The sequence below is a fragment of the Myotis nattereri genome (assembly GCF_964212035.1).
Source record: "Myotis nattereri genome assembly, chromosome: 2".
Taxonomy (NCBI): Eukaryota; Metazoa; Chordata; class Mammalia; order Chiroptera; family Vespertilionidae; genus Myotis; species Myotis nattereri.
In genome coordinates, this window is record NC_138076.1 from 159,795,929 (window position 1) to 159,821,504 (window position 25,576).

General features: G+C 55.8%; 2 protein-coding genes across 6 annotated transcripts; one reads left to right on the forward strand and one right to left on the reverse strand.

The window, feature by feature from the left end:
• Window positions 1–271: 271 nt before the first annotated feature.
• Window positions 272–15,537, forward strand: STAT6 (signal transducer and activator of transcription 6). Of its 2 annotated transcripts, none has more exons than XM_081082724.1 (22): window positions 272–510; window positions 4,400–4,536; window positions 5,181–5,319; window positions 5,645–5,728; window positions 6,392–6,530; window positions 6,657–6,709; window positions 6,913–7,061; window positions 7,629–7,760; window positions 7,885–8,073; window positions 8,355–8,442; window positions 8,591–8,713; window positions 9,271–9,363; window positions 9,676–9,882; window positions 11,382–11,476; window positions 11,573–11,709; window positions 12,030–12,176; window positions 12,528–12,591; window positions 12,695–12,802; window positions 12,994–13,086; window positions 13,833–13,898; window positions 13,989–14,120; window positions 14,208–15,537. In XM_081082724.1, the coding sequence occupies exons 1-22, from the start codon at window positions 457–459 to the stop codon at window positions 14,395–14,397; spliced, it is 2,619 nt and encodes an 872-aa protein (XP_080938850.1). In that variant the 5' UTR covers window positions 272–456; the 3' UTR covers window positions 14,398–15,537. The 2 variants fall into 2 exon arrangements, with proteins under 2 accessions (XP_080938850.1, XP_080938851.1); XM_081082725.1 differs by having other exon boundaries at window positions 13,992–14,120.
• Window positions 15,478–21,492, reverse strand: NAB2 (NGFI-A binding protein 2). 4 transcript variants are annotated; one of them, XM_081082727.1, is made up of 7 exons: window positions 21,237–21,492; window positions 18,950–19,823; window positions 18,373–18,506; window positions 17,986–18,037; window positions 17,759–17,891; window positions 17,350–17,541; window positions 15,478–16,348 (listed from the first exon to the last, which is right to left on the reverse strand). In XM_081082727.1, exons 1-7 carry the CDS (start codon window positions 21,317–21,319, stop codon window positions 16,239–16,241), a joined length of 1,578 nt encoding a protein of 525 aa, XP_080938853.1. In that variant the 5' UTR covers window positions 21,320–21,492; the 3' UTR covers window positions 15,478–16,238. The 4 variants fall into 4 exon arrangements, with proteins under 4 accessions (XP_080938853.1, XP_080938852.1, XP_080938854.1 ...); XM_081082726.1 differs by having other exon boundaries at window positions 17,350–17,556; XM_081082728.1 differs by lacking the exon at window positions 21,237–21,492 and adding an exon at window positions 20,504–20,661.
• Between the last annotated feature and the right edge of the window lie 4,084 nt (window positions 21,493–25,576).

The following is a 25,576-nucleotide window of genomic DNA, read 5'->3' on the forward strand; positions in this document are numbered from 1 at the left end:
AACGGGAGAGGCAGTTTGGGGCCGCATGTCTCTGCTTGATATTAGGTGACTTTCTTGAGAAAAGTTTATCACTTGTGAGGGAGCAGAGTAAGTGGGGGGTCCGTCGCCCCTCCAGCCAGGCCCAAGGGCCCCAAGCCCCAGCAGTCCTGTCTCCCCCCTCTTGGCACAGGAGGTACACACACGCACCCACTTTCTTCCTCTTCCTCCTCCAGCCTACTTTCTCTTCTCTGTGTCGTCAGAGCTCCAGGGAGGGACCTGGGTCGACAGAGAAGCCGGAAACAGCAGGCTGGGGCAGCCACTGCTTACACTGAGGAGGAAGGACGAGGGGAGAGGAGTGTGTGTGTGTGTGTGTGTGTGTGTGTGTGTGTGTGTGTGTTTTCTTTTTGGTGGTGGTGGTGGTGGAGGGCGGGTGCTGGCAAGGCCAGCCCTGAACTCGCTGGACAGAGCTACAGACCCATGGCCTTGCAGTGCCTGCCGAGAGAGGGAGAAGACAGCAGAGAGGTTGCCAAGGTGAGGGGATGCCTCCGAGGAAGGGAGGGTGGGGTGCCTCTGACTACCAGTGTGTGTGAGTGGCGGGTGGCGGGTGAGCCCGGGGCATCTGAGGACCCTCCCCTTGGCAGGGTGGATGGTCCCCCGGAAGCTGTTTCAGCTGGTGTTGGTCGCTGGTGGTACTGGGTCTGGGCAGTTTCGAATCTCAGATGAATCTGGAATGGGCACAGGCCCAGCACCCCTACCTCCCGCCTGGGGACACTTTTTCCATCCCCGGGGGACTGTAAACTCTGGGGAAGGAGGGCAAGGTGGTGTCCTCCTGCCCGCTGCGTGTTGGGGGGGAAGTAGCTGCCCCTCCCTGGAAGGTTGATGCCGGTGGGTCCTTGACAAACCCCTGTCCTTTATTCCCATGAAGGTTCCTGTCCAGGAACTGGGGGATGAGCGAGCCCGAGATATAGACCTCATGGTGCCCCAGATGAGGGGGAATTTCCCCCTCAAAACTGCTCCACGCTTGGCTGCTGTAGACGCCGAGATTTCCCGGCGCGGGGTTAACCTTCCTCGTGCTGAACTGGCTCCGCCTCCCTGCCCCTCCCCGCCCCCACCGCCACATACACACATTGGGCAACTCAGAGAAGCTTTTCTGACTTTTGATCCTGTGGTCCGGTGACCAGAGGACTAGGGGATGTAGGGTTGAGGAGAACAGATGTAGGCCACGAAGCAGCTGATGAGAATCCTGGACAACGGGTTTTCCTTCCCGGTTTGGAAGGGAATATTGGCCCCATCCCTTCAGGCCATGGCTCCTGGGTCCCTGACAGTCTTCAAGGGGCTTTAAACAGATGGTGCTCCCCTGCTGACCAGCCAACCCGCCCAGCCTTGTTCTTGTCCGAGTGGGGAAAAGTGTGGCCTCCTCCTGAAGTCCGAGGATGGAGTCGGGGAGGAGATTTGAAGCCAGGACCAGGCCAGGAGGCTGGTCCGTGACTTAGGAATCACCTCCATTCTCAACAGGGTAGGGGTAGAGGGTCAGCGTCTTAGCTCTGTGGGAAACATGAGAGGAAGAGAGAAGGAATAGAGTCTTCCCTTGGATTTGAAACAGACCAAATGTGCCCCACCCCAAAGGGTGAATAGAGAAGGGCCTATTGGAGGACCCTGATCAAGAGGGGCGGGGTGGGCGGGGGGCAGATTCTGCTTTGGGAAGAAAAGAGAGGAGGGTGTGGGGGGCTTAGGCACAGGAGGGCAAGAGGATTATACTTTTGGGAAAATAAAGCTGGGGAAGGAGAGGGACTGGGGTTGGGGGGAGGGTCTTGAAGCAGGAATCTCCAGAGAAGAGGCTCCTCTGCTCTCTATCTCTTGGGGGAGTCCTGGGAGAAGGGAGATGTTAACAGCACAACAGGAAGATTTGGGGTTACTGAGCTGGGGGAGACCCAGGGAGTTTCCATCCCCTTCTTCTCCCTCATCTCTGGGACAAGGACATTACAAAAACATGAACTGAGAGACCCCTGGGAAACTACGGGTATACCCTACCCTGCAGCCCACTCAGAAAAGGGGCCACAAACATCTCCCCTACTTCTCTCATCTCCTCCTTTCCTCTCTTTTCTTCTCTGTCCTTGGCCTTCTAGCCGAGGTTCTAGCATCCTCTCCCACTCTTTTAAACCCTTTATTCCAGGCTTATCAACCCCAATTTTCTCCATTCTCCCACTTTCTCCCTGAGTTCTCTCTGCTTTCCTCTTTGCTCCATCTCCCCTTCTTCAACCTTCCTCCCTCAGCCCTGCCCCTCAGGATGATGGGATTTGGGTCTGGAAGGGATCCTAACAGTACAGTGTGATAGTTAATCCCCACTTGGATTCAAATACTGATTCCAAATGTGCTTGCTGAGTGGCCTTGGACAGTTAGAGAACCTCCTTGAGACTTGGTTTCTTTCTTTTTTAAATTATTGTTGAAAGTATTACAGATGTCCCCTTTTTTCCCTGACCATTGACCCCCTCAACCCTGCTCCCACCCCCTCCCCAGACCTTCCCCACACTATTGTCTGTCCATGGACTATGCACATCTAGCATATCTATAGTAATAAAAGCATAATATGCTAATTAGACCAGACAGCTGTACAATCTTCTGGACATCATTCCAGACGTCCTTCTGGACAAAGCCACAGTGGTGGGGGCCTAGGCAGAGGTGGTTAGGGGCAATCGGGCAGGCAGGCAGAGTGATTAGGGGTGATCAGGCAAACAGGTGAGCAGTTAGGGGCAGTCAGGCAGGCAAGTGAGCAGTTAGGGGTGATCAAGCAGGCAGGTGAGTGGTTAGGGGCAATCAGGCAGGCAGGCGAGTGGTTAGGAGCCAGCAGTCCCAGATTGCGAGAGGGATGTCCAACTGCTGGTTTAGGCCCGATCCCACAGGGATCCCTGCAGGATCGGACCTAAATGGCAGTTGGACCAGCAGTCGGACATCCTCTGAGGGGTCCTGGATTGTGAGAGGGTGCACGCTGGGTTGAAGGACCCGCCCCACTCCCCGCATGAATTTCGTGCACCGGGCCTCTATTCCTATATAATAAAAGGCTAATATGCAAATCGACCGAATGGGCAGAACAACCACTTGCTGTGATGTGCACTGACCACCAGGGGACAGACACTCAATGCAGGAGCTGCCCACTGGTGGTCAGTGAGCTCCCACAAGGGTAGCACTGCTCAGCCAGAAGCTGGGCTCATGGCTGGCAAGCACAGCAGCAGTGATGGGAGTCTCTTCTGCCTCCAAAGCAACGCTAATGATGTCTGACTGACAGGCTTAGACCCACTCCCCAGGCCCAAGCCCATCAGTCGGACATCCCCTGAGGTCTCCTGGACTGCAAGAGGGCGCAGGCCAGGCTGAGGGACCCCTCCCCTCGAGTGCACAGTTTTGTGCACCGGGCCTCTAGTATGCATATAAGAGAATGGGTTCTTCATCTATGAAAGGAGATAATTATATATTTAAAAAATTGTTGTGAGGTTCTAATGAGATAATGAGCAATGCCTCATATATAGTGAGTGCTTAGTAATTGGTAGCTATTATTACTCCACCATCCTCTTCTTCATTATCCTGTTGGCTAGTTTTCAAATTATCTCATGGAACCCTGGAATTTTGAGGGGTTTCTCAGGGTCATATTTGGGGTCAGGAGGTGGGGAGAGGCAGGAAGAAGCAGTAGAGTTCCAGGCCTACCACACTTGCTTTCAAAACTCCAATTTTGCCCTTGCCAGTTCCGCTCAGTGGAAAGAGCGTCGACCTTCAGACTTAGGGTCCCGGGTTTGATTCTGGTCAAGGGCATGTACCTCATCCCCGGCCCTAGTCAGGGCATGTGCGAAGGCAAAGTCTACCAATTGATGTGTCTCTCTCACACTGATGTTTCTCTCTCTGTGTCTCTTTCTCTCATTTCCACTTTCTAAAAATCAATGGGGGAAAAAATGTCCTCAGGTGAGGATTAACCCCCAAAACTCTGATTTTATACCTGCTATATAATTCGGATTACACATATTAAAACTATTCCTTTAAAGAGTTTGGAAAGTTCTGCCCCTATCCAAGCATCATATTTTATAGATGAGAAGATTGAGGCCCACGGAGAGGAAGTTCCTTGCCCACAGAACCAGAGTCAGGTCTAGAGCTGCAACCTAAGTCCTCTGCCTCCTCTCAGAGAGCTTTCCCTAATACCCGATCTCTCCTGTCTCCCCACTCCTCTGCCTACAGCTCCGTTGCCCTGTGTCTACCATTGAAGGGTTCACCTTGTCTCAGACACTGACCAAAAATGTCCCTGGTTTGAGGTGGTCTGGCTGTGAGTGATGGTGGAGATGATCTCTGGGAGAGCTATCGACAGGAGATCCCTGGCTGACCCAGGATGTAGGTCACATTCCTTGGGCACTTCTCAGAGTGGCCTGTTCCTTTCCTCCAGATGCCCTCCAAACCCCAGATCATGTCTCTGTGGGGGCTGGTTTCCCAGATACCCCCAGAAAAACTGCAGCGGCTCTACGTCGACTTTCCCCAACACCTGCGGCATCTCCTGGGTGACTGGCTGGAGAAACAGCCCTGGTGAGTCCCTGCTGCCCCCATGTTAGTCCCCCAGGTCCTTCCTCACCCACTTTTCCTTTCATTAGATTTTCTCTGCACCATTGCAGGACTTGGGACTCATTATTTGATGTTGTGGGAACCTAGATTTAGCAGGGAGTCTGTGTTGCATTAGCCAGACTATGCATGTCGACACCTGGAATCCCCTACCCTTTAGGAGGCTGAACCAAAGAGGAGGGAGGTCAGGGCTGGGGCAAGGGCATTTCCTATCACAGCTGGAAGATTGGGAAACAAGGCATGATGAGGGCTGCAGAGGGCTTGGATGGAGAGAATAATAGAGGAAGGAGCCCTAGCCGATTTGGCTCAGTGGATAGAGCATCGGCCTGTGGACTCAAGGGCCCCAGGTTCGATTCCGGTCAAGGGCATGTGCCTGGGTTGCGGGTACATTCCCAGTGGGGGGTGTGTAGGAGGCAGCTGATTGATGTTTCTCTCTCATCGATGTTTCTGGCTCTCTATCCCTCTCCCTTCCTCTCTGTAGAAATCAATAAAAAATATATTTTAAGAAAATAATAAAGGAAGGAGCCACTGAGCTGTTTGCTGTGGGGTGGAGGGTCAGTAGAGCTGATGAAGCCCGGAGTCAAGGCCTCCTCATCCTGATCTTCCCACAGGGAGTTCCTGGTCGGCTCAGATGCCTTCTGCTGCAACATGGCCAGCACCCTACTTTCTGCCACTGTCCAGCATCTTCAGGCCTCAGCCAGAAAGCAGGGGGAGGGGAGCACCATCTTGCAGCACATCAGCACCCTGGAGGTGGGGGCAGGAGGGGGCGGGGACAAGGCTGAAGTGGGGCTGGGGTGGAGCTGGGGTGAGCACTGGCTGCTGTAAGAAAATTGGTTGGACGCTGGAAACAAATTGGTGTTCCTATGGTTAGCTGTAAGCCAGCATGCAAATTTGATTTTAAAAGCATGCAAATGCAGGAAAACTTCTGGAGTCTACAGCTGTATTGCCTTCAGTGTGTGTGTGTGTGTGTGTGTGTGTGTGTGTGTGTGTGTGTGAACTGAGGTGGAGGATTAGAAGGGGAGACTGTCATGGTAAGAGCCAGGCTAACTCTGTCTACCACGCTTCATTTCTATAGAGCATATATCAGAGGGACCCCCTGAAGCTGGTGGCCACTTTCAGACAAATACTTCAAGGGGAGAAAAAAGCTGTCATGGAGCAGGTATTGTGACACCCCATCTCCCACCCCAACTCAGTTCCCTGGAACTTTGGCTTGAACCATGAGAAACTAGAAGGAATTTGAATTTCAGGCAAGACTTAGTGTTCTAGGCCCAGGATGACTAAAGGAGGCTCCTAGGGTCAGAGTGAACCCCAAGCCTAGCTTAGGGAAACTTCAGATGAGGGATTGGGGGTAAAGAGGCCTGGGAGGAGAGCAAGGAGCAAGGAGATTCCAAAAGGTCAGGAAGAGCTGTCAAAAGGGAGACAAGGGAAGTGGTCTCTCTTTTCTGCAGAGCATGGCAGCAGGCACCCCTTTACGGAGTGGAGGCCAAGCAGAGAGGAATGGGCAAAGTGTTACAGTTCTATGTATGTGTGTGTGTGTGTGTGTGTGTGTGCGCGCGCTTTTGTTAATCCTCACTGAGGATAATTTTTCCGTTAATGTTTAGAGCAAGTAGGAGGAGGGAGGGAGGGAGAAAGAGAGAGACATTAATGCGAAAAAGACACATCAATTAGTTGCCTCCCACACGCACACCTGCAACCTAGGTACCTGCCCTTGACCGGGAATCGAACCGGCAACCCTTCAGTGCACAGGCCGATGCAGTAACCACTGAGTCACACCAGCTAGGGCAGAGTGTTACAGTTGTTGACATCTGTCCCTCCTGTGCAGTTCCGCCACCTGCCAATGTCCTTCCACTGGAAGCAGGAGGAACTCAAGTTTAGCACAGCCCTGCAGCGGCTGCGTCACCGAGTGGGGGAAACCTGCCTTCTCCGAGAAGCCCTGAAGCAGGAGGCTGAGGCTGGCCAAGGTGGGAACCTGGGCCTGGAGCCCTAAGAGGGTTTGGGGGAGCGTGTGGGAGTGATTTCCTCTTAGACCGCAACTGTGACTGAACCTCAAATCGTTCTGTACCCCTGATTTCTGCCCCTACCCCCAGTGTCTCTGCACAGCTTGATAGAAACTCCTGCCAATGGGACTGTGCCAAGTGAGGTGAGTAATGGACTGAGAGGTGGAGATTGAGCTCAGAGTGCAATCTTTGATGGATCTCAAATCTATGATGTGATGGAGATCAGACCAGAAAGGCAGACTGAGGTGGGGTCAGGGAATGCCAGAGAGGGAGAAAGACAGTCCTTTCATCAGGAGCTGGGTGAGGGGCTGGGTGTCGTCCTTGCTCAGGCCCTTTGTGCCCGCAGGCCCTGGCCTCGTTGCTGCAGGAGACTGTTGGGGAGCTGGAGGCTGCCCAGGCCCTGGTGCTGAAGAGGATCCAGATTTGGAAACGGCAGCAGCAGCTGGCAGGGAATGGCGCACCCTTTGACGAGAACCTGACCCAGCTACAGGAGAGGTGGGGGCAGGGCTGACGGGGAAGGGGCAGGGCTGACGGGGAAGGGGCAGGGCTGGGGGTTGGCAGGCACCTGCTGTTCCTGCTGAAGGACCCACAGGTGTGAGAGAGGCCTTGGAGTGGGCCAAGACTCAGAAGCCAGTCCCAGCAGAGCTATGCACCCTATTGTCAGAGAGTGTCCTGCACAAAAACACCCGACCAAAGGGGCGCAAGTGGGAGTTCATCCAACCCACACTTTTCTCTTCAAGCCCCATGCCCAGAGGAATGGGAATTCTTTTTCTATTTGGCCTATTGGGTAGAGCATCTTTTAACTTGTGCAAACGCACCATACATGCTGGCAGCTGATCTGGGTATCAGAGCCCTGGGGAAGAGGCAGCTGGGTTTCCACAGGAACCTCCCACCCAGAGTCGTTTCAGCCCAGATGCTGTCAGCCACACCCACTGTCCATCCCCCCTCTGCCCCTTCCCATCCACACATTATTCTGCTTTCTTCCTGGGCTTAAGGGCAGGGCGTCTCGGCCAGAGCGGGTAGCCTGAATCCTGTGCCCCCTGACCACTGTCCTACCCCCAGGTGTGAGAGTCTGGTGGACATTTATTCCCAGCTGCAGCAGGAGGTGGGGGCAGCTGGTGGGGAGCTTGAGCCCAAGGCCCGGGCAGCGCTGATTAACCGGCTGGATGAAGTCCTGCGAACCCTCGTTACCAGGTACGCTCTGTGAGCCCCAGCCTGGCCTAGAGCAGACCCAAGGTAGAGAGAGGGTTAGAGTTGTGGGGAGGGCTCCTGGGAGGAACCCCTGACGCTGACACCTCATTGTCCTCCCTCCTCTCAGCTCCTTCCTCGTGGAGAAGCAGCCCCCTCAGGTTCTGAAAACTCAAACCAAGTTTCAGGCTGGAGTTCGATTCCTGCTGGGTCTACGGTTCCTGGGGGCCTCTGCCAAGTTCCCGCTGGTCAGGGCCGACATGGTGACAGAGAAGCAGGCGAGGGAGCTGAGCAGCCCCCAGGGGCCTGGGGCTGGAGTGTAAGCTGGGGTTGGAGAAGGCCAGAGGAGCTTGGGCGACCGGCACCTTCAGGAGGGCGGGAAGGCCATGGGATGAGTGATGAAGGCAGAGGGGGAGGGTCGCATCAGTGTTGGAATAGGGTGGGGGAGGCGTCATGATTCGGCCTAGATGGGATGCCTCGCTTAAGAACCCAGGCAGGGAAATGGAGATGTGGAGCCAGAAGTCCACGCCACGCACCCGTGGACTCAAGCTCCTCTCCACACCTGGTCCAGCCCGCTCACTCTCTGACCTCCCCTGGCAGAGAAAGCTCTGGGGAGATCACCAACAACACCGTGCCCTTCGAGAACATTGGTCCTGGGAACTGCTGCTCCGCCCTGTTCAAGAACCTGGTGAGGGCTTCAGGAAGCAGTGGGTGTGGGCAGGGGGTGGGGGGAAAAGGGGGTCAGGGTCCTTAGACTATGGGACTCTCCTTGGAGAGGGTGTTGGGGCCCAGGAGTTACTGTCCTCACTCCTGCTCTCCCTCACCCCATCCTGCAGCTTCTGAAAAAAATCAAGCGGTGTGAGCGGAAGGGCACCGAATCGGTCACTGAGGAGAAGTGTGCTGTGCTTTTTACTACCAGCTTCATACTCGGCCCCAACAAACTTCCCATCCAGCTCCAGGTGAGCCAAGGCCCCAGCCCTGCCCAATCTGGAACCGCAGCGCCCCTCCATGCTACACACTGGGGCCCTCAATCCCCGTACCTTCATGATTGCCTCACGCCCTCTGTGTTTGTCACTCATCCCAGGATGCACGGGGAGGAGCAAGGACACGGAGTGCACGTACCGTGGAATAACAGTGTAGTAGCAACTAGCACCTTTTACCGGTCACTATTTTAAGTGACACACACACAGTGCTCACAATGACAGTATGAGGAGGGTGGTATGACTAGCCTCATTTTACAGAGGAGGACATTGAGTCAGACAGATTGAGGAATTTGCCCCAGTCACATAGCTACTAAATGTTGGAGCTGGCATTGGAGACCTGGAGGTCTGCTCCGTGGCCCTGACTCACAATCACTTCTCTATACTGAGGCCCTAATGGAGCTTTAGAAAGCATTTGAAAACATACCATGATCTTTTAACTATGCTGTGTGAGTCCAAAACTTCCCCCTCCGAGCCAGCTCTCTAAGGAAGCCCCTTGCCCCAATAAGAAGAAGCCCCTCTCCTCATTCCCTTAGGCTCTCTCTCTGCCCCTGGTGGTCATCGTCCACGGCAACCAAGACAACAATGCCAAAGCCACCATCTTGTGGGACAATGCCTTCTCGGAGATGGTGAGGAAAGACTGAGGGGGAGGGGGGCTCTAACATGGGGATGGGGTACAGGCTGGTAGGTTAGCAGGCACCAAATGGGAGTGACCTTAACTTCTCATGGACCTGTTTTTGCACTTCTGACCTCTTTTCATACCGGTCTTAACTATATCATGTTGCAGCACCCTAAACTATTGGAAAAGCACCATCTTTGTGAGTGAGCTCAGGGGGACACCTGGGAGGGGCAGCCTTGGGGAGGCGGAAAGAATGAAGGCCCCTCTTGAGTAAGAAGGAGGGTGGTCGCCTGAGGCACCCTCTCCTTTCCCCTTCACCCAGGACCGTGTGCCCTTTGTGGTGGCTGAGCGGGTGCCATGGGAGAAGATGTGTGAAACTCTGAACCTCAAGTTCATGGCAGAGGTGGGAACCAACCAGGGGCTACTCCCAGAGCACTTCCTCTTCTTGGCCCAGAAGATCTTCAATGACAACAGCCTCAGCATAGAGACCTTCCAGCATCGTTCTGTGTCCTGGTCACAGTTCAACAAGGTCATTGCCCTGGCTTCGGACATCCCACCCCTAAGCTCTTCATCTCTTCAGGGTATCCCCAATCTCTGCCCAGGGACTGACTGCTGGGGTCTTCACCATGCCCTTTCACGTCCATCAAGAAGGCCTTGTCATGGCAGGAAATCCCATCAGCCCAGAGGATACATTTTCTGGCTTCCCTCAGGGTTTGGATTAGGAACCCCCTGTCTTCCCTCTTTACCAGTGACTTGTATGACTCACCCAGACTGTGTGTAAACACAGCTCAAAATAACTTGAACCCAGGGGTAAAATAGTTCCTATTGCAAAAACAAGGACAAAATCCCACAGGGACATGCAGTAATATCAGCAACCATGTACTGACAACTTACTACATGCCAGGCACTGTGCTTAGCACTTTACATATTTATCTCACTTAATCCTCCCAACATCCCTTTGAGGTAGGTACTATTTTCATCATCATTTTTAGACCAGGAACCTATTGCTCAGAGGGGTCAAATGGTGTGTCTAAGGCCTCCCAGCAGGTGAGTGGCATAGCTGGGATGAAACCCCATATTTCTGACTCTGCTCTTAGCTACTATATTTTATTCCCCCCAAAATAAGATTGCTCAGATCTGGGTCTGTTACAAGAACAGGGGGGAAAAGAAATCTGGGTGTCGTGGTTGGCCACCAGCTGGGTAAATGCAGTCATGTTCTGCTCACTTAGAAAAAAAGGAAGAAAGAAAAGCCCACATGACCAGAGAATGTGTTAGCAAAGGAAGCCAGACACTCACACCCAGCAGGCAGCTGCCTTCTCTGGACTCCACCAGGCTTCATTAGGGACGGGTGGACCATAGTGGTTATGAGGAACTCCAGCCCAGACTTCCTGGGCAAAGCTGGGAGTTCAGCTGGGCAAGTTATTTGACCTTTCTGGGCTTCCATTCTTTATTTCTAAGACTAGAGGACCACTGCACAAAATTTGTGGGGGCGGGGGGGTCCCTCAGCTCAACCTGCACCCTCTCCAATCTGGGAGCCCTCAGGGGATGTCCTACTGATGGCTTAGGCCCACTTCCCGTGGTTCTCTGCTCTCTGTGGGGCCTGGGTGCTCCACACCACGGCAATGGGCAAGCAGGCCCTTCTGGGTGCTGCCTGCAGGCCGTGCCTGCCTGCTGGCTTGCATTGCCGAGCAATGCCATCAGTGTCCTGCCGTGGCCTCTATGGGCGCTGCCATCTTTGTGGTGGACTGACAGCTAATTTGCATATTACTCTTTTATTAGATAGGATGGGATAGCTATAAGACCTGCCTCCATAACCTTGTAAAGATCAGATAAATTAATTTATGGTAAGGGTTTGGAATAATGGTTGGCACATAGTGAACGTTGAGTGTTGGCCATTATCATTGATGGAGTCTCAGGTCCAGTTTGGTCCCTCAGCCCTGTGACTCTGTCATGTGGCACTCACAGCCCTAACCAGGCTCCAGCTCTGGCCTTTTCATGAGCTCACACCAGCTCCACCCTCCCCCACAGGAGATCCTGCTGGGTCGTGGCTTCACCTTTTGGCAGTGGTTCGATGGTGTCCTGGACCTCACCAAACGCTGTCTCAAGAGCTACTGGTCAGATCGGTGAGTCTCTGCCCCAGGTGGTCTGAGCAGCTGTACCTCCAGCTCCCTCTTCACATCCAGTGCCTCCACCCCCATCCTTTCCTTCATCCTGGCCAGGCTGATCATTGGCTTCATCAGCAAACAGTATGTCACCAGCCTTCTTCTCAATGAGCCTGATGGAACGTTCCTTCTTCGCTTCAGTGACTCAGAGATTGGAGGCATCACCATTGCCCACGTCATCCGGGGCCAGGATGGTAAGGTCACTCCAGCCAGTCCTGTCTGTGCCTGTGCCCTCTGCAATTTCTTCTGAGAAGGATATGTTTTAGCTTCCTTGATGCAAATTCTGGTCTTCAGAAAGTTCTTCCTTAGTTCCAACTTTTCTTCTTCCTTCTGTGGTCAAAACTTCCACTTTCTCACTGTGAGCTTTTTGGGAATGGAGACTAGTGGGCCCCCCTCCCCAGGACCCCACTGGAGGTCCACTCCTCCTTGCCTTGGTAGATTGAGTTCTGTGTGGGGGCTTGGAAAGGGGAAGAAAATTTGGAGAGAGGGGCTCAGGGTCTCATTCCTGCCGTAGGTTCCCCACAGATAGAGAACATCCAGCCATTCTCTGCCAAAGACCTGTCTATCCGCTCACTGGGGGACCGGATCCGGGACCTTGCTCAGCTCAAAAACCTCTACCCCAAGAAACCCAAGGATGAGGCTTTCCGGAGCCATTATAAGCGTAAGCTGGAGCCCTGACTTCCCACCCCACTTTTTTTTTTTAAATATATTTTATTGATTTTTTACAGAGAGGAAGGGAGAGAGACAGAGAGTTAGAAACATCGATGAGAGAGAAACATCGATCAGCTGCCTCCTGCACATCTCCCACCGGGGATATGCCCGCAACCCAGGTACATGCCCTTGACCGGAATCGAACCTGGAACCTCTCTATCCACTGAGCCAAACCAGTTTCGGCCCCACCCCTTTTGTAGCTCCACTTCTCCCACTTGCCCATCAGCCATATCCACCTTTCCCACCTCCTCTCCAGCCTAACCCTGGAGCACTCCATAGCTCTCCTTTCTTCCCACAACAGATGAACAGATAGGTAAGGATGGCAGGGGTTACGTCCCAGCTACCATCAAGATGACTGTGGAAAGGTGAGTGTGGTGGTGAGGATGGGTGAGGTCTGGTGCTCACTTGCAGGAAGGGGTGGCCGCATCAACAATTTGTCAGTTACAGGTATCCCCTTCCCCCCTCCAGGGACCAGCCACTTCCCATTCCAGAGGCCCATATGTCTACTATGCTGCCCACTTACGATCTTAGAATGGCCCCTGACCCCATGAACATGCAGCTCAGCCCAGATATGGGGTAAGGAGCATGAGAGATGGGAATAGATGGTCTGTACAGGAGGCTCTCTGCGTGGGCAGCTGGGAGAGCCGGAGCTGGGGACTGAAGGAGGGAATTTTCCTTCCCATTAAAGGGGTTCCTCATCCTGAGGCAGAGGTTGGGGGTGTCCAGAAGAAGAGCTGGCATCAAGGGATTCTGCTTTCTTTCCCCAGGTCCCAGGTATACCCACCACACTCGCACTCTATCCCTCCCTATCAAGTCCTCTCCCAGGAAGAATCAGTCAATGTGTTGCCAGCCTTCCCGGAGTAAGTGAAGAACCTCTTAGGGATGGGGTAGGGACACCCAGCTGCAAAGGGGATGGACATTCAAATGTGTGGAGAGGCTCTTCTGTGAGAAGGGGGCAGCAAGAACTTTGTCTCTTCTGTTCACCCCATTGAGGCTCAGTGGTTAAGACCCAGACTTCCCTGGGTTTGGATTCCAGCTCTGCTATTTAACTGACTTCAGGCAAGTTACTTAACGCTGGTGCCTCATCTGTAAAATGGAGGATTATTGTAAAGGCTAAATGAGATCATAATATGTGTACAGCTGAGCAAAGTACCTGGCTTACAGCAAGGGCTATGTATGTAAGGATTAGTATTCTCTCTTCTGCCCCTGGAATCCACAGTCACTTATCTGCTATCTTGATTTTTATTTATTCATCTGTTTTGGCCTTGAAGTGAACTAGACATTTTTATTCTCCAGGTAAAACTCAGAACTTATAAACCCTTAGTCAAGACATAACATCTCCCTCCCAGGAGTTGAGGTGGGGGACACAGAACCACCAAAGTTCAGAGTCCACATAAACATCAGAAATGAGCTAATCCAGTCCCCATCTCCTCCTCCTCCCAGTCCCCAGCACACACTTTATGGTTGGGAAGACGGAGCTCACGTTGTAGAGATGGCTGGCTCTAGTCAGGATAAGGACATGGTTTATTCAGTGGTCTTGGCTTTGTAACACCCAGATCTTGCTCAGCTCTCCTTTCTCTGCCTGTACCCTTCTTCCCATTTCCAGACCTCACCTGCAGATGTCCCCCAGCCTGGACCAGATGAGCCTGCCCTTTGACCAATCTCACCCTCAGTGAGTGACATTCCCCATCCTGATCTCATGCGCCCCATTCACTCCCGCGTTACTCCCCACCCACCATGGCACTCACTTTTCTGGTCCCAGCAGGGGCCTGCTGCTGTGCCAGCCTCAGGAGCATGCCATGTCCAGCCCTGAGCCCCTGCTCTGCTCTGACGTGACCATGGCAGAAGAGAGCTGCCTGAGCCAGCCGGTGGGGGGGTTCTCTCAGCGCACCTGGTGAGTGGCAGCCTGGGGGTGGCGGCTGAGTGTGGGCTAGAGGAGTGGGTGCCATGCCTATCCTGTTTCCCTCCTTCCTCCTGGCAGGGTTGGTGAAGACATGTTCCCGCCCTTGCTGCCGCCCACTGAACAGGACCTCACCAAGCTTCTCCTGGAGGGGCAAGGGGAATCAGCAGGAGGGCCCTTGGGAGCCCAGCCTCTCCTGCAGCCCAATCCCTATGGGCAGTCTGGGATCTCAATGTCCCATATGGACCTAAGGGCCAACCCCAGTTGGTGATCCCAGCTGGAGGGGGAGCTCAGAGAGACAGCTATTCTACCCTGATGGACCTGCTCTGGACACCTGCCCATGCTCCTGCTAAGCAACAGATGGAGAGTGTGTCCCCCTAGCCCCCACCTACTCCCTGGTGAGGAGGAAGACTGCCAGGAGAAGGCACTGCAGGTGGAGCCTATCCACTCCTTCCCTCCTACCACACACTCACCCCCGTCCTCTCCCTTGCTGTGCTGGGAGAGAAATTCAGGTTCCAAAGTGAGACACACCCCTGCATGCCTGCACACGCAGAACACACAGCTCTCCCTGAGATGGGGCTGAGCAAGAGCACAGGTTAGGGCATGGAGAGCCCCTTCTCTCACTCCCAGCCAGGACCCAGGATGCACATGTAGAAAAAAGCAGACATGTGCACACGCTTGCACTAGAGGCTGGGATGTGGGAGGGGAGGGGCTGGGTCCCAGCCCTGGGGGAATGAGGAGGCCGTTCAGGAGACCCTGGGTGGGAGGACAAGAGGGGCCTACTTTGGCTACTGTTGTGTGGGTTTTGCCCAGATTTAAAAAACAAATCCCAGACAGCTCCAGATTCCTGACAGTCAGATGGGGGCTTTCAGTTGTGTATGAAATGGTGCAGAAGTACACGGCTGAGTATCTTGGTGTCTAGCTGTGTTAAAGTGTGTGTACTCGAGACACATTAACATATAGACGTCACACACATTAGTTGTATAGCCACATAGGACATTATCTGATTCTACCTGTGAAAACACAATTTTTGAAGTGTGAGACACTGCACAAAAGACACTGGTGAGTGTGCTAGCTTCTGATACATGCTAACCACCCAGATACACTCAGCATTGAGGATGACTGTGCTCAGGTAGGTCTATGTGGCTGTGACATCACCTATGGCTTAGCTTCTGTGGCTCACTGCCAGTGCTGCCCAAGGCAGGGGTGAGTCTGGGGCCCGGCCCAGGTGTGTGGTCCTCTCCATGTATTAGGGACCCTCCCCGCTGCTTCTTTTCTACTTCCCCAGCCACCGCCAGTTTCCCTCCACTCCCATACTACCCTTTCTCCCCCTTGGGGGCCATAGATCATAAGCCATAAAATAAATTTTATTCCAAAATAACAAAATAAATAATCTACTGTACACGATCTGAAAAGAAAAACGCTCTAACCGCTCAGACAGATGCTGTGGTCCAGCCCCCAGCTGCGGGAGACACTGAGTCCAACCCAGGCCTCCCGTGGGGGCTGATGAAAGGGACCCCACATCCACCCCCGACCCCACCCCCAGAGAGGGCAGGACAGGAGGAAAAGAACTGCTGGGACTTGGGGGAAAAGATGGGCATGGGAGGGTGAACTGCAGCACTTGTTAAATTAAAGAAACAAACTAGAAGCACAAAAATGGGGGAGCAGAGGGGAGGAAGAGCAGGTCCAGTGTCCCCAGGCCCCCATTTCTGGGGGGAAACATTTCCATTTTTAGCTGCTGGACCTTCCCAGGGAAGTTCCCCTTTCCCCCATATCCAAACTGAGTCCAACTGCTCACACCACTGGTTCACACTAGAGGGAATGGGAGTGTGTTGTGAGGGGAGAACTCCAGATGCCCTGGAGACAGAGTCCTTGCCCCCGTGCTGTGGGCAAGGGTGAGGGGCAGAACGCGCCCTCGTCGTGTCCTCTTGCCAGGCCCCTGCTCGTTATTGCTTGAAGCCCCATAGTTTTATGCCCATGGAGCAAGTGGGGAGGCAGGAGAAGGGCAGCGGAAGGATCCAGAGTTGTGACTAGAGACCAGGGATGGAGAGAGTAGGGATCTGTGGGAGCCAGAAACCCCAGGGCCTGGGTGAGAGGGTACCAGTCCACCCCTCACTGCCGGCTGGCCTCAGCCTCCACTTTCACGCTGCTTCTGCGACCTTCCACCAGAGCTGGATGGGGTCCTGGGGCAGGGCACCGGTCCAGCAGCCCGTCCTCGAACTCTGCAAGGAGAAGGGGTAGGTTAGGAGACTGTGGGGTGGACACTGCAGAGAGCGGTGGTTGAGAACAGAGGCAGGCTAGAGCAGGCTGCAGAGAGGAGCTTGATGGACTGCGTTACTGACTCCTGCCCACCGTGTGTATACAGAGGGCTCCATATCCAAGTGTGTGTGCCCCCTCCTCTTTCTGGCTGTGTGTAGCTCTCTGTCTCTGTATGTATGTCTCTCTTTCTCTGTCTCTCCCGCCTCTGCTCTGCTGGAATTTCTGGTTCTGTCAGGAGCTGTGGGGGTGGCTTGGCTCTGACCTCTCCCCCTCCCCCTTCCTAGGCTCTGCCGCCCCCACTCATCTCTGGCCCCCTCCCCGGCCCCGCCCACCCACCCATGCCCCCCAAGTTTCTTAGAAGCCAAGTGTGGGGGAGGGGGGGACAGGAAGCCAGCCTCCCAGCTCCTCCTCCAAGAAAAGCCCCCCTTCTAGTCCCTGCCCCCACTTCCCACCCACACACAGTTTAAAAATACCAAGCTAGGGTTGGTGGCTTTGTCTGCTGCGTCACTCCCAGCCCAGCCGCTGCCTGGCCCTTTGCTGGCCTATTCCCCTTCCTCCATCCAAACACTAAGCATCCCCTTTTAGGCTCTTCCACTTTCAGGCTGGGCAGCCCCATCCTAAATGCTAGCCTGCTCCAACCTCCTGTATTGGTGGAAGTTCTCTCCAAGCTTTCCTTCCTGGTGACCCTCCTTCTGCTCCCCTTCATCTCTCATTCTGTCTCCCTGCTCAGCCCAACCCCCTTTCACAGGTCTCTGTTAGGGTCAGACCCTCCCCAGTAGGAACAGCCCTGCAGGGTCCTCCTCTCCTTAACCCAAGATCTGGTTGGCTGGAGCCTGACCATCCTACTTACTGCCCTCTCTGGCCACTATACCCTCTTCCTCCCACCTGGCCCCAGGGCACCAGGATTGCTAAGTGGGGCCTGGGTGGTGGGGGTGCTCGGGGACAGCACTGCTGGCTGCCTCACCTGCGAGAGGCGGCTTTGCAGGCACACAGGGGCTGAGGCGGCCCACGCGGTCATGGGAGACGAGGCGGGCTAGCCGCAGCCCCTCATCCATCAGTGTCTGCTGCAGGATGTGGCGGCTCCACAGCCCATGGGCTGGCAATGCCAGAGGCAGGTCAGCAGGGGGCGGCGTCAGCCTTGGGCATGACCCCACAGCTGTGGGCATGGGCACTGGTCAGGTAAGGGACTACAGTCAACAGAACCCCCACCCTCAACCTCGACGCCAAACCCATAAATCCAGGCCCTTTTGCTCCCATCCAGCCAGGCCTCCCAACCCCGTTCCAGGCAGTTGCCTCCTGGCTCTCTCCCCCCACACCTTCCCCTCCCCTCCCCTCCCCGCCCAGAGGAGAGAAGTGCTCTGATGTACACTCACCCTGCAAGTGTCCATCTAGGCTCTCCCCAGACAGGCTGGCGCTGTCTTCTTCCAGGCTGGGGCGGTATGGGGGTGCATAGGATTCAGGGCCTGGGGGAGGCTGCTGGATTTCAGAGTGACTTTGCTCTCCAACCTGTGTATGCCCCAAATGGGGAAATGAGGATCTGGCAAAGGAGGGTTTAGGGAAAGGCTGTTCTAACCCCCTGCGTGCACCCTGGCAAATCTACCTCCTGTTTCAGCTTCTTCAGTGGTGGGCCTCCCAATTCTTCAGGGTGGAGCCTGTAAAGATGGAGGAATAAGGAGGATGAGGCTGGGGAGGGACACATGATGGGCTGGGCACAGAATCTGGTGAAGGGCGTGCATTTTTTCAAAATCCTGGGAAGGAGCTGGCTGAGCAAGAGTCCCCAGCTCAGGCACAAAATACTGTTTTGGGGGGTTAGAGGGGACCGGAGATGGATTGGGGGGGGGTCAGACCTCACACAAGTGGACTTGGTAAAGGCAGGACATGCAGGTTGGTGGCAAGCAGGCCTGGAGGCACCTCCATGGAGGGCAGGACATGGCCCCGCTCCCTGGCAGAATTCTAATCGAGGAAGAACCTGGAGAAGGGGTCTCACCTGGAGCCCTTCAAGGACGACAGGTAGGTGCTCTCTCGGGCCACTTGGCGCGATAAGGAGAAGAGTTCCACCCTCCGCAGCAAGAGCGAGTTGTCCCTCATGCAGAACTGGGCAGCAGCCTCATTGATGGTCAGCTGTGGAGAGGACCCCCAGAGCAGTCAGAATCCTAACTCCCCACCGTCTTGCCCAGGCATCCTCACATCCCTTCGTCATCAGACAAATGAGGCCCACCCATCAGAGTCTTGCTTGGGTTCTGACACTACCCAAGAGTTTCCTGAGGGAAGAGGACAGGAGTCAGCACCCACAGACTCCTAGGGATGCCCAGGGCCTCTTCCCCGCCTGTGAGGACATGAGCGGCAGGAAGCTGGACAGCTGGGCTCTCACCTGTGCCTCTGTTTCCCCCTCGTTGAGGAGGGAAGCACTGCAGGAGCTGGAATTGGGGTGGAGGAGAGGGAACCGGGGCCTGGAGTCTTGGTCAAAGGGCAATGCAACAGACTTGAGGAATGTGAGGATTCCCAGAGGTGAGCAGGTGGAGGCCTGGGAGCCAAGAGCAATCTTGGGAGACGGGGGTCCTCACCTCATGCAGGCTAAGCTGCTTGCCCTCCCGGCGCTTCGAGTCGAAGCGGCCATAGATGATGCTGTATTTGCGGATCTCCTCCTCCTTCTGGCTGTCATTATCATCCATCTCAAAGATGTGCCCCACGCTCCGTGCCAACTTCTTGTTCAGCTTTAGCAAGGATGTCACCTCCCCAGCATCCCCCCTCGGGAAGCTCCGGAAGATTCTCTCCACACTCTCCACCACCATGCGTACCATCTCTGGCTCCAGTCTATCAGGAGCACCCCCAGCCCCAGGGGCTGCCAAACCTCCAGCCCCTGTTCCCTCAGGGACTCCTCCCCCTGCAGGTGGGGTAAAGGGGGGCGAACCAGCCTCTTCTTCTCCTCCTGCCCCGACATCAGACTCTGGTGTGCTCCGGCCTGGCCAAATTCGGGCATCTCCTGCCCCAGGTCCCCCAGGCACTGGTGACAGCTTCTCTCCAAGTTCAAGGGGACTCTTGGGGCTAAAACTTCGAGCACTGCCAGCCTTTTCCCCTGGGCTGCCATGACCGTTGCTCATGCTCCCTTTCCGGGTGCCCGCAGTCTCAGAGATCTTGAAAAGCGGAATGCTGGAGACGGGCACAGCAGGCACTGGCTGGCTGAAGAGCCCTGGATTGGTGGCCCACTCTCTCAGTGCCTTCTGCAGGCGTCGGACATGGAGAGGCTTGGTGGCCATGCCCACAAGCGCCATGATCTCCAGGAACTCCTCCTCACCCGCTTCGCACAGTTGTTGCACGTCGTCCCCTCCCTGCTGGATGAAGGTCTCATAGTAGGAAAGGAGATTGGCGCGCTGCAGGACCCGGTACAGCTGCAGCTCCCCTAGTGTCCGAGGCAGTGCCATGGCTCGGGCACTAGGCCTGAGAAAGAGGCACACAGGAGAAAGAGGGGGACAGTCAGTGCTAGTGCCCCTGCTCGGTACCAACCCACAATGGTCCTCTCACTCCTGCCTGCTTCTCTTCCTCTCGGTTTTGAATGCTCTCCCTGACCAGTGCCCAGCCTGGTAGTGGTACAGACATGTCAGTGCTATCCTAGACTAGCCAGAAGTGCCAAAGCCAGCTCAGTCTCTGCAGAAGTCAGAGGCTCTTAGTCCCCATGCTCAACTTTTGCCTTTCTGGTCTGGGACATGGAGACCTTGTGCGCTGAGGCTAGCTAGCACATCCTGGGATGCCTAGACATACCTCTCTTCCGGAACACGGTCCTTACCTTCCACCCTAAGCACTAGCAGTCTCACCATTACTCAAGGAGACATCCTGCACTGAGGTGAATACAGGATGGCCCCTTCCTGCCAGTAGTGGACACCTGGGACCACTGCTGGCAGGCTTCACTCCCTGGTGGCATCCTGCCTTCTGGCCGAGAGGGAGAGGTGTGGCCCTCCCGTGTCCCTTCCCACTCCGTGAGCCAGGTGGACCCCCGCTCTGCTACCTGAACCTTCCCTACCATTTAGGCATTCTTAGCTCTCTGCCCTCAGGGCGGTCGCTTTCCTCCGGCCTGCCCAGCACCCCCAGGCGACCCCTCTCCCAGCAGTGACCTTCCACACCTGCTCAGTAGGTAGGCCTATCCCTTCAACTCAGTCGCAGGGAGGAGAGGAACGCCTCAATTGTTCTGCTCTGGGCCTGTTCCGCCCACACACACTCCCACAGTGGTAGCGTCTGTGGGCGAAAATTGCCTAGGGGCTCCCGCCTACCCTCTCCCTCATTTTCCACCCACATCTCCAGTGGAGAGGGGGAGCGGCTCAAGGCCTCTTGAGGGAGGGGCTGCAGGATGGAAACTCCTCTCCCCACATGGTAATTAGAGGTACGGAAACGAGGGACCCCCTAAGGCATCCCCTGCTTCTCCACAGCCTAGCTGCTGGTCTGGTCTCTTGACTTCTCCCGACCCCGGAGGACCGACCCCGGGTCCTCCCGCCCCGTGCCAAGGACAGACTGAGCCAGCTGAGCGACCCCCCACCCCCGCCGCACTGGTGCCAGATAGAGCTCCAGGGCTTCCTCCCGCGCTTGGGGGCCCCCCACGTTCTTTGCAGGGGGCTCACAAGCCAGGTCATGCCCACAAAGTAGACGGTGGGATGGAGAGTTTGAATATATTCTTTCATATCCACATTCATCAGATTCCAGGGCCCCCCTAATTCCATCAGTCTCCCCCACCTCGCCCAGCCCTTATCTCGCTTCCCCTCGACCCCCCCCCCCGCCCCGCCCGATCTCCGCCCTCCAGACCCCTCTCCTGAGTCCAGCTCCACCCATCCCCGCTCCCGCCGCTTCCCTTTGCCCACTAACTTGAGTCTGGGCTGCGGGGTCCGGCGGGCGCTGTCCTCTCCGCCCGGCGGCTGGTCGGCAGTGGGCGAGGGCGCTCTGTGCATGGACGGCCGGAGACCACCAAGGGCTGCCCCTCTCGGTGTCCGGCGCCCGGCGCCCGATGCGCGCTGCGATCTTCCCGGCGTGGGAGGCCGTGTCCGCCGCTGTCCGGGCTGCGTCCCTCCCTCCACGTCTCCTCTCCGAGCCTCCGCGACTCTGTCTGTGCCTCTGCCCCCCACCCCCCTCCCCGGCTGCGCCCGCCGCCTCTCCGCGCCTCCGCCCCCGCAGGACGCACGGGGAGCGAGGCCCGGCGCGGCGCTGGCTGCCGGGCGGGCGGAGGGCGTGGGTAGAGCCGGGGGCGGAGGCCGGGGGCGGGGGGCGGGCGCCCGGGCTTCGAGCCCGCGGTGGAGAGACGGAGAGAGGCGGAGACTTGGGGGGAGGGGACGGGACGGGGTGTGGAGCTGGAGGCGGGGGCGTAGACTCAGAGCCGGGGCGCCAAAGTGGGGACTGGGGTGACCGAGGCCAGGCCGGGGAAGGCGGGCTTGGGGACCCAGAGGGCGGGGCGAGGTCGCTCCAGGCCGCCCACGCCGGATGCACCGCCAGCCCTCTCCGCGCCCACGCACCCACGTGAGCGCCCAGCCGGCGACATTCCTCTTTCCCCGCCACCCCTACCCCTCCGCGCGGGGAGCGGAGTTTCACGGCCACGCACAGGTCCACGCGGACACTGAGCGGCGCCGCGGAGCCCGTTGCCCACGCGGGCCTCGTGGCGGTGGACGTGCGGGTGTGCGGAGTGAGCCGGCGAAGTTGGCGGCTTCTCCGAGCGCCCTCCTGGGTGCGCCTCTGGCCCGCGCAGAGGGCGCGCTGGTGGCAGGGCTGTGAGCGCGGGGCTCTGCGGGAACCCCGTCGGCACCCCAGCGCTCTCCTCCGACCCCCAGAGGAGTCCTTTGAAGCGGCCGCTGGGGAACTCAGGCCTCCACCATCCCAGCCTCCAGTCCGGGCTGAAGTTTGGGGAACAGGAATGGGCGGGTTATGGCAGCAGCTACCACTTAGACGCGTTCGGTAGACGCGTTGGGTTTTGCTAGCGCGCAGGTCAGGCAGGGATGGGAGGGGTACCCCGTCTTTCCCCACTCGTCGCACCCTACTTGCTGAGGACGGGAACCTGCTCCTGGGGAATTCTGTGTGGCAGAGTCGGGAGATGGAGGACACCCCTTCTGGGATACGGGGACGGCAACCAGGGGACTTTCTCCGCGAGGCTAGTGGAAGATGGCCAGGAGAGCACCACGCGGCTCCCTACGAGGAGCCGAACCCCCCTTCACAGCCCACCACCCCTCCCCCACCTATTTCTCCTGGTCCCATCTGGTTCCCATTACACTCCCGCCCACGGCTGGGGAGGGGGGGGCAGATGGACAGGCGGGGACTCTGAGCGCCTGGCCCTGCGGCTCTAGGCCCGAGGAAATGAAGGGAGGGGAGCAGAAGGGGGGGGGAAAGCGGGATGCAAATGGACTAGCCAGAGGCAAAGTTCCCCCAAGTCCGAAACCTCAGCCCCGCCCCACCATTCCGCACTTCTGAGTGGCCCGGCCGGGCGCGGGCGGCGTGGGCGGCAGGCTGCTGCTACTTTCGGGCCTGGCCAGGGAACCTTTGTCTCCGCTGGGGACAGGAGGAGGGGTGCATCGGTGGGATGGGGAGCGTTTCAGTAGCTAAGATTCTTTTCCCCATCCCAGGAAGCCCCAAACACAGTGGGTGGGGAGCGACGGGGCCGCGCTGAGTCCCGTCCCCCACCCCCTATCCCGCGACTGGAGGGGCACAAACCCACCCCAACCCCTCTGGTGTGTGGGTGCCCCCTCCCCCACTCCCCTTCAGTTATTTTGGAGCCTGGGCTGCCAGCCACTGGCCGCGGGTTCCACGTGCCTCCTCCCTCCCTCTGCCCACGCTCCCCGTGACGCACATCCTCCGCCCACGCAGCCTCTGCTGGAGGCGCCCCCCTCCCACCTGCCCTCTTGGGGTGGCGCTGAGCCCCCGGATCCGGAGGGAGACGCAGGACCCGGGAAGAGGGCGGAGTAGGGCGTGAAGCAAGGGGCAGTGACCAACGGGGCGCCGGGCGCCTGGGTCCCGGCCTAGGGAAGGAGAGGGGGGGCCGGTTCCGCTCGCCGGTCCTGGGGCGGGAACGCGGCCGCGGAGGAAGGAGGAGAGAAAATCCCCGCGGAGCAGGACTGCCCCTGCCTGAGGGGGCTGTGCAGGGTCTGTCTGGGCGCGAACCTGTCTGTGAGAGCGACACTCTTGAGCCACGTATCTTTGTTTCTCAGGGTTGTCTTGAGGATCAAATGAGAAGACGTATATAAAAACTTTGTCAATTGTAAAATCCTAAGCAAATTTAAGATGCTTTTGCCAGTTTGTGTCTCTGTACCTGAGGTTGTGTATTGATGTGTTTCTTTACATCTACTTGTGTGTATCTCTCTCTCTCTCTCTCTCTCTCTCTCTCTCTCTCTCTCTCTCTCTCTCTGTGTGTGTGTGTGAGAGCCCCTAGGTGTGGATTTAAAAATATGTACGTTTAAAAAAAATCATTGACTTGTCAAACTCCGCCAGAGGCCAGGCAGCCAGAGCTGCTGAGAAGTCTGTTCTGCGCTTCCCTCCCACGCTTACCACCCCCAGCACGCCTCCTACTCCCTTCCGTTGAGAACAAGGAATTTCCAGTCTTTAGGAAAAGGAGAGACAGAAAGGCTTAGACTATGAAAAACAAGAAAAACAAAGATAAGGGGCAGGGAGTGGGGCGATGACAGAAAGGTAGGGCAAACACAAGATCTTCATTTCTTTTTCTCTTCTGGGCCCAATTTCCCCATGGTGGCTCAGGACCACTTACCTACCTGACTCCCCTGCTCGCCCCACCCCTGCCTCAGAGTTCTCAGAGGCACGCAGAGCTTCGGATCCCATTTAATCAATTGGCTTATTGTCTATAAATAATTTATTAATAAATAATTGGCTAATTACCTGTCAACACTGGACTCTTCCAGGAAGGCAAACAGTATCCTCAGTCCCAGTGTTCCCCAAGAAAAGGAAAGAAGTGAAGAGAGTGTGTAAAAGAGGAGGAAATTTTGAACCGGAAGGACTCTCATTCCTAGGCACCTACAGATTTTCATTGAGTGGATTGCACTGTTCACTTTCCCCCGTCCCCAGTGTTCACCAGGCAAAAGCAAGCTCACTCAGCAAGGTCTGGTTCAAATGTCACCTTCCTGGGCCCTTTCCTTCTTATCCCCACTCTAGGCAGAATTAATTCCTCCCATCTCTCAATGGCCTTATGGCTCTCTGTACACAAATTATAGTTGCTTGTTTCACCCTCAGCCCAGGACACCACCTGGGTAAGTCTGATAGCTGGTGGGTCCTCTGAAATGAATGAGTTGATGATGCTCTTCCCAGGCCTGAGCAACTTTGTCAAGGGCAGTAGACACAGATTTTACTTCAAAAGGAGCTGAACCTGGGCAAAACTATTTTAAGTGGAGATACTTGTTTTTCGCGCGTGTCCCCTTCTTTAAGTTTCCAGTGAATCTCACAACTTTGGCTCCTTGTTTTTCTAAAACAGTGGTTCTCAACCTTCCTAATGCCGCGACCCTTTAATACAGTTCCTCATGTTGTGGTGACCCCCAACCATAAAGTTATTTTCGTTGCTACTTCCTAACTGTAATGTTGCTACTGTTATGAATCATAATGTGAATATCTGATATGCAGGATGGTCTTAGGCGACCCCTGTGAAAGGGTCCTTCGACCGCCAAAGGGGTCGCGACCCACAGGTTGAGAACTGCTGGTCTAAGGATTGTTGTCCTTCAGTTTAGTCATCTTACAAGAGATGCATCACTCCTCCAGAGACAAAGTAACTGCCTTTAAAGAGCTCACAGACTAGTAGGGGAGATAGACATTTCAACAAGTAGTGCTATAATAGGGGTATAAACAGTGACAGAAGGATAGGGAGCAAGTGACCTATTCTGCCTGGAGTTGTGGGGGACAAATCCAAAGGAGGCGGTGATGCAGCCTAGGATTTTGATTTCTGAATAGGAGATTTCCAGGAGAAAGAAATGATCAAGTCAGAGAGAGCAGAATGTACACTTACATGGACGTATGAAATAGAATGATACGTTTGAGAAACTAAAAATTGTTCACTGTTGCTGGATGGGGATGGTGGTGGTAAAAAAGGAGCCCAGGGAGGTGTACAAGGCCATTCCATTAGGATTTATAGACTAGGGCCCTGGCTCAGTGGTAGAGCATCGGCCCACGAACCACCCCCAAGGATCTGTGGGTTCAATTCCTGGTCAAGTTTACCTGGATTTCAAGTT

Excerpts from the sequence above, each read along its gene's own strand:
- STAT6 (XM_081082724.1), top strand. The coding sequence starts at position 457 with ATGGCCTTGCAGTGCCTGCCGAGAGAGGGAGAAGACAGCAGAGAGGTT. Across the intron at positions 8,443-8,590 it reads CCGCCCTGTTCAAGAACCTG|CTTCTGAAAAAAATCAAGCG; the intron begins GTGAGGGCTTCA and ends CCCATCCTGCAG. Across the intron at positions 11,477-11,572 it reads AAGAGCTACTGGTCAGATCG|GCTGATCATTGGCTTCATCA; the intron begins GTGAGTCTCTGC and ends CATCCTGGCCAG.
- NAB2 (XM_081082726.1), bottom strand. The coding sequence starts at position 21,319 with ATGCACAGAGCGCCCTCGCCCACTGCCGACCAGCCGCCGGGCGGAGAG. Across the intron at positions 19,824-21,236 it reads ACCCCGCAGCCCAGACTCAA|GCCTAGTGCCCGAGCCATGG; the intron begins GTTAGTGGGCAA and ends CCTCTTTCTCAG. Across the intron at positions 17,892-17,985 it reads TGAAGAAGCTGAAACAGGAG|GTTGGAGAGCAAAGTCACTC; the intron begins GTAGATTTGCCA and ends GGGCATACACAG.